This window comes from Chironomus tepperi, unplaced genomic scaffold, assembly GCF_022539635.2.
Source record: "Chironomus tepperi strain 1889 unplaced genomic scaffold, CSIRO-AGI_Ctep_v1 contig_364, whole genome shotgun sequence".
Lineage (NCBI taxonomy): Eukaryota > Metazoa > Arthropoda > Insecta > Diptera > Chironomidae > Chironomus > Chironomus tepperi.
The window spans coordinates 1,248,775-1,262,469 of NW_027226486.1; the positions used below are offsets into that span (position 1 = coordinate 1,248,775).

Sequence of the window (13,695 nt, forward strand, 5' to 3'; positions counted from 1 at the left end):
TAATATTCGATTCCTAAATCAGTAGTTTAAAGACGTAAATCAATAGCTTAAGGGCAGTGTTGTCAAAACTGTGTTCCGTGGCACACTTTTCATGGCCTTTCACTAGCTATCGCTTAATTAGCCGTTCACTAAGGGGTCATTTAAGCTTGCGAAGTTGAAAAACTGATAAAGATAAGAAATGCAATCAATCTTAATGCTTAGGTGCTCTTTTAAAGTTACTGGCATTTAAAACCGAGAATCAAATCCTGCAAACAGTTTTTTAAGATGAGTCCGGAACCTCATTTTGATTTAAAATTTGTGAACAAAGTTTTTTGACTATGTTGCTGATTATTTTTACAAAAACAGGAGAATCTAACACAACTTATCCGCGAGGGCATCGCTATGCCAACATATTAACGGTTACAGTCAAAGTCATTCTGACGATCTTGTATGTTCGGGCACTGCTACATCGACGTCAGTTAGTAACGGTCAGACGCAAAGTAGCGCTGACGATACCATGAAGCCTTATTTTAACCAGAGTTGCAAAACTGGTGCTTGTGACCAGTAAAATTATCAAGAATTTGTACGGTTTTTGCCTGTCACAGGTACCTGTTTTGCAACTCTGATTTTGACCCATTTTTGCAATGAAAAATGCAGTTTAGACAGGACACACATCATTAACAAATAAATCCCTTCTATTACACAGCTATTAATACTTTATTGTTAACCTGTTAAACATAAAATAGAATTAGAATGGATGAATAAAAAGCAGTTGTAAGATATTTATTATTTATTTGCTTTTAACAATCTACAGCTATAGCAATAAGATATATAGAACAAAGTATGTATTACATTTGAATACACGTAATTGATAAATCTTGTTGAAACAATTAATCAAAATACTTCAACATCAGTTGAATTTATTGAAATATTTTATTTATTTTTGAATAACTAGAATTTTTGAATTTCATATTAGAGTTTTGCAATTTGATCCAGTCATAAGAGTTTGGACTATAAGCAAAAATGTGTCAAAATGTGTTAATCATAGGTTCGATTCCTAGAAATTGGTTTACTTAATTTATTTCTTTATCCATTATTGATTTTATTTTTTTTTTGCAAAATATGCAGTAACTTGAACTAAACATGATGATCAAGTCTTTAATAATCCACAACTTAATTCTACATCCATTTTACCCATAAATACCTTTCATTACCAATCAATCTTACATAACAGCATCACTCATCACATGTCGTTCATACAAAAATGCAAAACCATCGTCAGCATGCACTCTTAAAAGCATGTAAAGTATTCAAAAATAAATTGCAGAAAACAGCAATAAGACATTAATAATCAACATAGAAAAAAAGGCATCGACATGAAATCCATATTGTACATTAGACATAAAATATGCAAATCTAAATACTCATTTTTTTTACTTCTCTTTATAGACACACAAGCGATGGAATGCAGCACATAGCAACAGAAAAGCAACAACGATTCTCTTCCAACTTTTAGTTTTAATCAATTTCTTGGTATTTGACGGCGTGAATGCAAAGCTCAATTTGTGTGATGTCGAAACAGGACAGACGAATATTATATTGGATATTGAGGAGAGTCGGGGTGAAGGTGAGTTGACTAGATGACTTTTATTGGGGATTTTAGTTTGTTTTATTAATTATGGCTGAGATGAAATGATGATTAGATGGGTTTTGAGGTTCTAAGGCTGATTATTAGATGAAATGCTAACATACGTCCTTAGTGCGGATTCCATTGTAGGCGACTTACTTTTTTTTAGAAGCGACTCCATTTTTTTGGAAGCGACTTCATAGTTGAGAGGTGTTTTAGACCTTTGGAGACTGGAATCTCAAGATTTGGCCAATTTTGGGGATCTTTTGAACTTTTGGAGTTCGGGGACTCACAAGATTCTTTCAAGTCTGATGTTTTCTTCACTGATCGTTAAACTCAACATCCATTTCATCTGAACATAAGTTCCAATCTATCGAGTAAAAGCTGAGGAAAGGGTCAAGCTCAATTGTGATGCATGCCCAAGTCCATTTGAGTTCCAATTTAGATTCCCAATCCTTCTAAAGTGCTAAGGAGGGGAGAATGGGAAGGGGAGGAGGGTTGACTAATTAGCTGCGCTTCTGACTGAAAATTTGCCAATGCAAGCACATAGCCACATTTGGTGATGTTATGTGATTAACACAGTGGAAAAGCATTAGAGACCTGACTAGAAACGTAGACCTAGACCTGGTAGGATTTGAACCTGTGTCATTAATTGTTGAAGTCTGATATCCCAAATCACTACACTTCTACTGCTAGTCTTAACAGACAATAAGCATGCTTATGAGTATACTAATAAAGTGACCATTCTCAATTATGTATGTTGATTAAGCATATTCATGAGGAACGGTCATTTAAGTGTCTATGCTCATTGTTGTCTGTTAGGGTACAAAATTCATTCCATTTATCAATGAAAATTCAGACTTTTTCAATGCTGGATGCCCATAAAATTCCAGTAAATTTAAAAACTCAAGTCCAGAACTACTGCAACCGTGCTACAATCATGATAAATTGCACCTCGACACAAAAAAACAAAATAAAGAAATATCCACAAACTGCAATTTTATGCTCACAACATGCTGATAGATTTCTCATGAAATATTGAAGTGTTTAAGACATTTTAAAGAGAGTGAAAGAACATAATGCTGATTGCTGCATCTCGACAATTTATTTATGCAATAGTAAATTATGGAAAATTACATAGCCAATGGCGTCTAGTGTGAGTTTTGAAAAATAGCAGTAAAGATTTCATGTGGCAATAAACATGCTCTAGCTTTTTGTTTCTTTTTTCACTCCTTGATAAATCAAAATTATTGAAAGGAAGTTCGAGTACTTTTTTTTGTTGTTATGCAATTCCAGTCTGTAATGCAAAATTAGCCCACAACTATGAAAAGTGAGATTATCAAGCAGCATAGAAATGCCTTTTTTTTTGCCATTAAAATGTCTAATTTTTAACTTTTTTTTTTTTGCTTCTTCTCTTTCTTACTATTGCTTTCTTGCCTGCTTGCACCCTACAGCTGCTGATTTCTTTCACTTCATTGCTGATCGTGTTGAGATTTCCATTAAACACTCTTCGCAAAATAAAATGTTATATTTCAAGGGGTGGACAGCTATGGGTGTCTAAAGTTGTCGGAAGTTGGGATTATTTACTTACTTCCGTTTCTAGAGCGTATGTAGATGCATTGTTGCAAGTAGAAAACATCAAAGGTAAGCTGATGTTCGGCTAAGTTCTGGAACTTAGGTTAGCTCAGAATGTTAAGGATTCTAGGGTCCATCTTCGAGACTTAAAGGGTCCAGCCTCTTCGGCCCAAGCACCTACTCCACCTACTATTCTGACTAGGCCAAATCATCCAAATGACTCAATACTAACAGAGAAGGTTAATTGTGTTTTTGAGGCCTGTCGAGCCCACACTCCAGTGAGTTGCTACTTTTGAATTTGTGCTCTGATCCAAAACAACGACCAGAATAGTTTATTGAGCACTGGATAAAGAAAGAAGGTTCAAATATTCTTTTTGCCATGCTCTCTAATAGTCTTCGGTAGCCTAGTGGTTCGAGGATGCGACCGGAAGTCGAAGAACGTGGGTTCAAGTCCTACTCGGACTATGTTGCAGAGAAGTGTAATTTTGTCTAGAATCTTCGAAGTAGTAAGGTTCCGATCACAAATAGGCAACTCAATTTCCGCATCCATAATAGCCTGCATTAAAGCAAAATCAGTGGCCATTCCAATGATAGCATTGCTAATATTAGATTTTGGAAGTGGACAACTTAGAGCTTTATGTAGCAACTCTAAACACTTTCCATCCCCTGACTCAATCTCTCCAACAGCAAAAAAAAGTTAAATCCATTTTTTTCCTACACTAACATTAACGATAGACCTTTCTGCGTATCAATATCATGAGCAGCAAGCAACAACAACAAAATGTAGTCTTGCAAAAAAATGCAAATTTTTTTTGCTTCTTTTCACAGCATTTTTTGTTCTGCTGCAATTTATCCTTAAGTTAAAAAAAAAATTCTATTTTTAATGACTAGACACAAGACTGAAAAAAAAGCAAGAATGCAAGAACGTTATGGAGTGTTAAGGAAGCTAACTGCTATGATTTATGGCTCTTTTCACAAGAACAGAAATGTTTAGAGTATAAAAACAAAAAATAACATGCATAAATGAGAAGATAAACAAGTTCAATGGACGAGAAGACGAGAAGGCAAAAAGCCTTAATTTGCATAGGAGAAACAGACATGAGTAAATGCGAAGATTGACATGAGTAATTTCTGACTAAAAAGACGGGATGTTTTTAAGCTGTTTAATCTAGCTAGTCAATGTACTGTTATAGTTATTACAAAATCTGACATTTTATGATATAATTTTTGACATGAAAGAGTCGCGAAAAAATTTGCAATGCAAAAATGATTTTGATTATTATTTGTATTCATATTAAGGCACACCTGAGGCATCATGTGTGTATATTTGAATTAATGACGACTATTTTGGGTTTTTGTGAGTACATTGGATGGTTTGAGAAGTTTTTGAGACCAAGACTCTGGAAAACCCTAAGGAAACCGAAAGGAAACTTTCGGAAGTTATGTAACATTATTAGGAAGGGATCTAGGATGTTCATTAATTACGTAACGTTAAAAAAGGAGGAGTTGACCTTGATTTTTTTGGTGCAGTAATAAGTGAACGGTGCCTAAGGGAATGTTCGGAAATTGAGTAACGCTATTAAAATAGAGGGGAAGTTCACTAATTAAGTAACGTTCTTAAGAGTAGGCAACTCCTTCCCCTCCTTATACAATCTAAATATTTTCCATCGAGATACATGCTATGGAGGTGAAAATGGTTGAAAAAGTCACAAAGTCAATTTTCCGCGTTACGTAATCAGTGAACGTCCCCTAAGGAGAGGGGTTTATGATTTTAAACAATTTCTTAATTATTGAATTTGCATATATTAAAATTTTGCATTAATTTATCTACATTTGATAAATAATTTACTGCTTAAATATGAAACTTCATCGAGTTCGAATCTCATAAAGGAAATATTGACCAATGGGTCGTTTTGCACTCTATGTTTTTACTTTTTTTTGTCTATATCAAGTTTCAAATCCTTTCCACTTTTTTTTCTTCAAAATTCTACAAATGCCCTTCCAAACCCGAACACTTAACTCATCTTTTTCCTTGAAAATCCTTGATCAAAAATCCCATCCAACAAAACCAGCAACAAAAAAAACGAGAAGTTTAAAGAAATTGCCAACAGCAAGCGGTAATTAACGAATTGTACCCTGTCATGTCTCACCATGCCAATGTCCATATTCATAAATGCTTTCCATATATTTATTAATTTATGTAAACCCATTCATAATGTGAATGCAACAACAGAGGAAGAGAAATAAGAGTTTATAAAATAAATAAAAAAAAAAAAAAATTGTAAAATGTCGAAAATTAATTGCTCGAGTCAAGTTATAGATTTCCATTTATGAGTGCAATGGAGTTCGATATTTGTTGTTCCTCTATCTCGTTGTCGTCATTGTCGACGGTATCTATTGCATATAGATATTGTGAGAGATGAAATATGTACCTTGTTAGACATGCGCGAGTAGCTATTTTTGCTTTGGTATAAATATTAAATCTCGGAATTTTTTTATTAAATTGGAATAGGAAGAAATGTTTTTAGGTTATGTTGGGGTTTAGAGCGCATTTTTTTGGCGAGGAATTGGATATGGGTCACAAACCTTTAAGGGGTTTTGGGATTCTTTTCTTAAAAAATCAAAGAAAATTGTGGTATTTTTATTTTTATTTTCGAACCAAATTAGGGGTAGGGGATTTGACCCCCCATCGACCCATCCCCTAAATAAGCATCTATAGGAAGGTTTGTGGACTTTATATTAACAATTTTGTTCAATATAAAATGTGAATTTATTTGGAAAATTGATTAATAATTTATTCAGTCAAGAGTTCGAATCTCAAATTTTTAAACCATAATTTGCAGTAAACCTTTGATGTAATTTTTTTTACCAAACCGAGCTTCCAAACCTTCTATTAATCCCCATTTACTTCCTAAACAACAGCATTTCTTTTTATATAATTTGACATTCATTCAGCAATAAAAACAGACTCTCAATTCCAATATTTTTGTTGTTGTTGCTGTGATATTTACTCGATTAAGTGAAAGTGAACCGAACTTAAACACGTTCATTTCACTCTTAATCGTCCACCTTATTACAATTCGCTAAAAATTGTGTCTATAATATTTTTAATGTCTGTGATTGTTTTTATTCAGCAACATAAAGTATATACAGGCACTGACTGGCGGCAAACAATCCATTAGCCTTAATGGACAGATTAATTATTATTACTGCCTCAAAAAATTTCCACCAATTAAGTCGTGGCTTCTTAATTGCTGTTGCGTGCCTATGCAAAAATTGACTGTCCTTTTCTCAATAATGTTGTGGATCTGTTGGGATTATTTACATTATTTTGAGAATATGGCTGGGTTGGATGAGGTGGATGTGGTGGCTTTGGCTTTATATTCAAGCATTCCAACACTATTTCATCCCTAAACTGTTACAAAATAAAAGAATAAAAGCCAAAAAAATTACATACCCAAATTAAAACCGAGCTCTAAATCTAATATATGCTGCAGGATTCGAACCTTTGACTTCTCTCCTACTAAATCCCTTAGTCTAGCTTATCTAAGCCGCTAATCATTTTTATCACATAACTCAACTCTGACAAAAGTCCAACTTTAAGTTCACAACCCAACTTGCATATTATATGCATCCATACACTCCGAACATAACATATAATGACATAATGAATATGAGGATTAAAAGATATCCATTGCGTTTATTTCTATATTATAGCCAAGAAATAATACAAGATAAGAGATGTAGATGAGAACTAGTCATTAAGAGATGTCAATAAAGAATAATATGCTGTATACCTTTATCCTTCACGGTGTTGATAAATTGATGTTGAGTGGTCGGAGCATGAGGGAATGAGTGGATGAAATATGAGATGGCTTTTATGCTTAATTAATTAAACTTTTTTTATTAATTGATAGTAATTGTGGGATTGTATGCTGTGTGGTATTGATGGGATCAAGGAAGGAGGTATTGTGAGTAATTGGATGGATTGAAATTATAGTATTAATAATGTAGAAGGGTCAACAGCGATGCGATGAGTTATGAACATGATGAGAAAGCCTTGTCGATTGCTAGAGCTTTTTGTAGCTAGCTAGAGAGTCACACGGCGTAAAAGATGCAAAAATATAGTCCGTTGACCGGATTTTGCAGCATTTGAGTCCATGCCAGACTCCGGATACTCTATTATAGCCTCCGTATGCCATGTTGCACTATTATGAACCATTTGCTAAGTTCTGTGTCAATTTGGACAATTTTAGGATTAGAACCCTTGAATATCCATAAAATCGACTTAAATTCCACAAAATTCATTAAAACCTCAATCTCTAATTCCACAAAAATCTCACATAAATCACCAACAAAACAGTCAATAGCTCGTGCAACTTCCATAAAAAATGCCTTTCAAAATTTTCATTTCAATTGTTAAAAAAAAAATATATAAATTTCCTGCAACATAGCCGATTAAAAATCCAAAAACAGTAAATATTGTGCATTACACAATTTCCTAATAAGCCAGTCTCTATCCTCAAGTCTATTTATATGGATCTAACGATCTTATGAAATAATAAAGCTTAGCTATATGTTTGAAAAATAAACTTAACTTTCAAATTAAGTCTCTCAGACATCAAAAAAAAAGTTTAAGCTTCACTAATAAGATCCAACAAACAATAGATTCACCAAAAAAGGATTAAAAAATTATTCAATTCAAATATCTAAGAATTGCAATTGAATTTAAAAGAGACAAATGAATGACAAAAGAAATAATATTTATGATGATCTCGACTCTATTCGAATATACAGCCAAAGCATTATTGATTGTCGATAATTCCTCATCAATTCAATTCACTTATGCGAATACTTCGATCGACAATACGATCACATACACGTATGTGATCATCATTACTTATTTGTCATTGAATGTGTTATAATTTATTCGCATATTAAACAATGACAATAGTCATATTAATGGTAATAAAAGCGGCAACAAATAAGTTGCGATAATTTACTTTGATATGTTGTTTGGAATTGTGGATCTTTGGGGACTGGATGGTGAGCAGTTTGTCTTTTGGGTAGGATGCATGGTGCATAGTGCATAGTGCAAGATATATAGATGTGTTCATACAAAGTATACTCGACCATACTCGACCATACGGAATTTCGTATACTAATGTAAACAATAACACTTGAAAAATACTGTAAAATTACATTCAAAAATTTTCAAACAAATATAGAATGATACATTATTTTTGAGCTTTAGTCAGTTAGATTAGCATATAATAAAGCATTTACAATGCTTCTGTACTTACTAAACTCATTTAAAAGTAGAAAATTTTGCAAATCAAATTTTTATAAATTTTAGCAATTTTCTTTCATAGTGTTAGTGTTTACAAAAAATTCAAATTTTTGACCGTTAAAAACGACCGAATTTTTATATGTACACATCTATATATCTTGGCATAGTGCATGGAGCATGGGTTATGAATCATGAATCATGGATCATGGATCATGGATTGCATACCCTTGCATACCCGAATAGCACAAATCGGTTATTCGATTAAAAATCCACTCCCAAGTCAGACACTCCTCTGATTTGATGCGAATTTCGATTTAAATCCGACACCATGCCAGTGTCAAGCGGATCTTGAGCTATTTGGTGCAGCCTATTTCAGCTCCTCATACAAATCCAAATCATGTCAATTAAATTCGCTATAATAACCTTCTCAGCTTCATCATTCAACTTGTCTAATCCTTGTAAAGATGAAAATTATAAACAATCGTGATCCATTCACTCACATAAATATGTGCGCTTATGTCTTGTCTATTATTTCAATAATATTTTGCCTTATTAGTGCAAAATTGTCTCATTATTTTTTATTCTCAGCTATTATTATCAACATAAATTAATGCTAATTTCTCATCACTAACTTCTTTTGTTTTATTATTTTTCCCATAGTAATTGGACAGCAAACATCACCACCAGAACTGCCGATTTATGGCGATCCAGAAACTGAGATATCATTAGAATTAGTTTTTCAAAAGACTGAGCCAATCTTTTCGTTAAGCGGCAAGACACTGCAACTTTTGAAGCCTCTCGATCGAGATAAGGATAATTTAAGTCACATAGTATTTCAGGTATGTCAATTGGAGTGGGATTTTAACTGTATAGAGAAAGAGTTGGTGATTGAGAAGCTTCTAGAGCTTGAGTGGATAAAAATACGGTAGAAAAGGTTATTCACTGGACATTAGCTTGCTTTTAAGTAATTAAAAAGCATTGTTGCCCAATTGAGGACTATTGTAATCATCTGGAAAGAACAAGTGGATAAAATCTGATGCTAGGCTGGGGTTAGGGCAGTGTTAAGCTGGTTTCGAATTAGAAACGACTCTAAACCGGCAATACACTGTCCCAAGGCTACATTTCTTAGTATTTTGACATCTTGAGTTATCGGAAGCAGCTTTTGTTGTACATAAGTAAGGTATACCCAAGCGCTTACCTATATCCATAGATTGCGGCTGTTTATACTTTCAATTATAGTCGAGATCACTTCAGATGTTCACTATTCTTTGCTATCTAGCCTCCTAGTGGTCAGTCAACCTACAAGTCGACTAATGACACATTTTGGACCTATTGGACATAGCGCTTGCTTTCATGGAACAGATAAACCACCACGGTACCTGAAAGCGGTCTCTTAACGGTCTGTTAGGTGTCATTAGCCAACCTTAAGTCTATGAAGTTAAGAACTAGACAATATGTCAAGATATCCACTCAATGCAACTCTTTATCTACCTGCACAGTCACTCTACCAAGAATCCAAATAATTCAATTTACATTCTTACAGATATCATGCACAATTCAATCGACACGTCGTAATCGAAACATTCCGATTATCGTTCGTGTATCTGATGTTAATGATAATCCACCAGTATTTGTAAATACGCCATATGAGACGACCGTACCTGAGGTAAGTACCAATAATGATTATTTCATTTTATTCTTTCTCTCTCTGTTATGTCGTTCTTATTCCATCAATGAAACGCCTAAATGTCTACGAAAAAATAAGAATTCTTTCCATGTGCTTGATTCAATCGCAAAAATAGCGGACATTGAAATATATGAATTAATTAAGTCGATTTGATCGAGATTTTATTTAATTCTTTTTGACTGCTTTTTGCGAATTCAATTCCCATACGAATAAAAAATTATTTTAATATTCAATCGATATTGATTGACAGTGACTATGTAAATCTTACTGTATTTTGAGAGACAAACGAGTTTGAAGCTTTTTTTTTTGAAGCACGCACACGTGTGGTGTTGGAGTTACGTGCGAGACGAGTACTCGTTGTTTTCATGTTTAATTGACAGAAATAAATCAATGAGTAAATTAATCTGATTCAATGAAAAGGAAAAAAAAATAAAATTTTTATTTAAATTTAGAGGAATAATTGATTATTTTATGATGACTGAAAAGTTATTTTTGTAATCTTGTTCGATTTCCTTGTCATTGAGATTTTTAAATGATTGAGTTATGAGGTCTAATGCTAATATGGGTTGTGTAACACTAGAGTTTTGATTTTTAATCGATACATTGAAGCATTGGGTGCTGAATTCAAGTAAGAACTGATGAATAAAGTGCTAAACTTGCTAACTTTAACTTCTAAATGCTGTCTAAAGTGCTGAATTTGTTGAATTTACCTTCTAAATGCTAAATAAAGTTCTGAAATTGCTATATTTGAATAACAAGAGCTTAATTCCCCAGATAAAGGCTTAAATCAGCCTGATAAAGGAATGTGTTTTCTTAATCCAAGTATTATTGGGTGAATTCAGCTCATTGAAGCAGTGAGCTTTCTAAATTTATTCGAAAAGTGTTGAATTTAGCTGATTATAACTCATTGGCTAAATTGGTTCAAAAAGTGCTAAATTCAGACAGTTAGAACTCAGTGAAGCACTGAACTCACTAAAATTGATCATTAAAGTGCTAAATTCAGCTAATTAAAATTCACTGAAGCACTAAACTTGCTAAATTTTTTTCGAAAATTGCTGAATTTAGCGAATAGCAACTCATTAAAGTACTGAAGATGATAAATTTATTCTAAAAGTGTTTTTTGCTTAATGAAGTACTGAAAATGTTGAATTTTAATGATAAGAGCTAAATTTACCTGATAAGTATAATATTCATCTTCTATATGCTAGAAACATTGATATATTTGCTGAATTGAAGTATTAGGAGTTGAATTTATATAAATAAATTCTGAATTAATCATTAATGATGCTGAATTAAGTTAATATCGCTGAATTAAGTTATGAATTTCTGAATTTTTATGCAATAATTGCTTAAAATTCATATTCCTGCCATCCAAACCTAATCTATTAACATAATTATTCATAATCAATTCAAATAAGCTCCAATCTGTCTACAAAACTTCAAACTAACCAAAAAATATGCAAAAACAAACAAAATTATTGCTCTAGATTCGATAATATATTTCCTAAGTCATTAATTAGCTTATCTCATCTAACCGATCTAAATCCCATGAGATCTCCAACATCGATAAAAAAAATATCAAATATTGATACAAAATTAAGTCTCATTTCAATAATTTGCTAACCACAAATTCGATAACATCCTGTTTCATTATTAAATGCTCTATATTAAAGATTTTTTGATTTAATTTGACAAAATATTGACAATAGTTAATCGACATTTACTTAGAAGATGGCTGGAAATTCCAATAAAAAGAATCTTGAACTTTTATGTGAAAATAACAACAGCTCAATAAATATTAGAAGGAACAATTGAATGAGACACATTAGACCTTTTCACACGACGCGAAAAATCAATGAAAGGAATGAAATTGAAAACTTACAAAAAAAAAAAAATATCGCTTGCCGTGTAAATTCATATCTCCCATATTATATGACTTTTTCAATTAACTAAAAGTATACAATCGTGTATACATATTTTACCATGGTAAATAAATAAAAATATGAAGGAAAAAATAAAAATTAATATTATTATAGAGAGACAGAAAGAAGGAACGAGATATAGATACATAGATAGATCTTTCAAAGGAATTCAATTTGTAAATGTGGGCTGAGACGCGGAGCAAGAAAAATATTATTTTTTTTTTCTGCCATGAGATTAGCTGTTAGTTACATAAATGAGTTGGAATTCTGGGGTTTGAAGCGAATTTTTTGGGGAATATCCAAGAATTTTGACTTTATACCTGTGTTGTCCAAAATTCTATGAGTCAACGCACTCCTTGGTGGCAAGCTTCAACCGATACCGCACAGGGCAAGCGATTCACGATGTTCAAATGATAAAAGAACTACCTATGTTATCAACTTCCGTGTTGAAGAAGGCATGGTCGATTATAAGAGCACTTCATTTACAAAAATCTAAGCATTTGAACAAAGATTTGGATTTTTCAACTTATTCGCAACCTTAAGCAATGATAATAAGTCAAAATTATCAAACAGAATGACAAAAATGATCTCAAAATCATCTCAAGTGTCAACCTAGTGGCTAGTGGTGGCCAACAAATGTGAAATGCCGTGAATTTTATACCGTGTGCGAGTTTGATGGAGGCTACCATAGCTCATAAAAGATTATTGACCACTGAATAAGATCAATAGATTCTATCGTCGATTAGGATGGAAAGACATTAAGTCAATTTGAAAACCAATAATTAATGTCTTTGAAATTTCTGCTAATAATCACAGCAGATACAAATATTATCGAAAGCAGAAAGAAATATTGAAACAAATTTTCTCAGAAGAAGGTGTAAAAGACTCTTTTATGTGTATGCATTGATAGATTATAAGAATGTCAATTTGTGGTAGTTTTGTCTTGTTTGGAGAATTAGAGACAAACTCAACTGTTTTTCAGACTTTTTGGTGCCACAGTACACCTTGGTAATGAGACACGATCGAATCTGCACTTGGTATATAGTTCATGTGACCATTGCTCACAGTTTGGACATCACTGATCTAACTCTTGAAGCAATATCTAATGAATTTCAAATTTCTAGATTTGTCATGGCTGAGAATTCGAGAATTCTCTTGTAGTCTTGGTCTAATTGACAGTACCAGTCTCAGTATTGGTCTCGGCAATTCAGTCGAAGCCGAGACTTTCGGAAACCATAAGAACATCCTTTTAAAATCCTCTAAAATGCCTGCCATTCCTTCCTATTCCATTTCCACTCAAATGCGCTTCATTTCATACCAACCCAACTTCCCAATGAGATATTTTCTTTATTTTTAATCAAGAATAAAGAATCGAAAATGTTGTTTATATTGAAACAAGCCACAACTATTCATCATATTAAGTTTAACATTCTTTTAATTTATATGTGCGAAACTAGATCTTATTCTGCTTCTGCTATGTGTATATAAATATGCGGCACACTCAGCCCAACACTGATGGTCGATGCAATCGGTTCAAAAGATGCTGGAACAGAACACAGTCAGTGGAGATAAAGTAAAATTCCATGAAACTTTTCGATATGGCTTTAAACCTTGA

At 32.9% G+C, this 13,695-nt stretch overlaps 1 protein-coding gene across 1 annotated transcript in view; it reads left to right on the forward strand.

Annotated features, from left to right (window-relative positions):
• Cad99C (cadherin 99C) overlaps positions 1 to 13,695 on the forward strand; it is a 114,189-nt gene that overhangs the window by 77,098 nt on the left and 23,396 nt on the right. Inside the window, exons 3-5 of the mRNA XM_070646628.1 lie at positions 1,429 to 1,606; positions 9,132 to 9,310; positions 10,015 to 10,137. Of these exons, the coding sequence (XP_070502729.1) occupies positions 1,429 to 1,606; positions 9,132 to 9,310; positions 10,015 to 10,137 (480 nt within the window). The remainder of the gene's footprint in view (positions 1 to 1,428; positions 1,607 to 9,131; positions 9,311 to 10,014; positions 10,138 to 13,695) is intronic.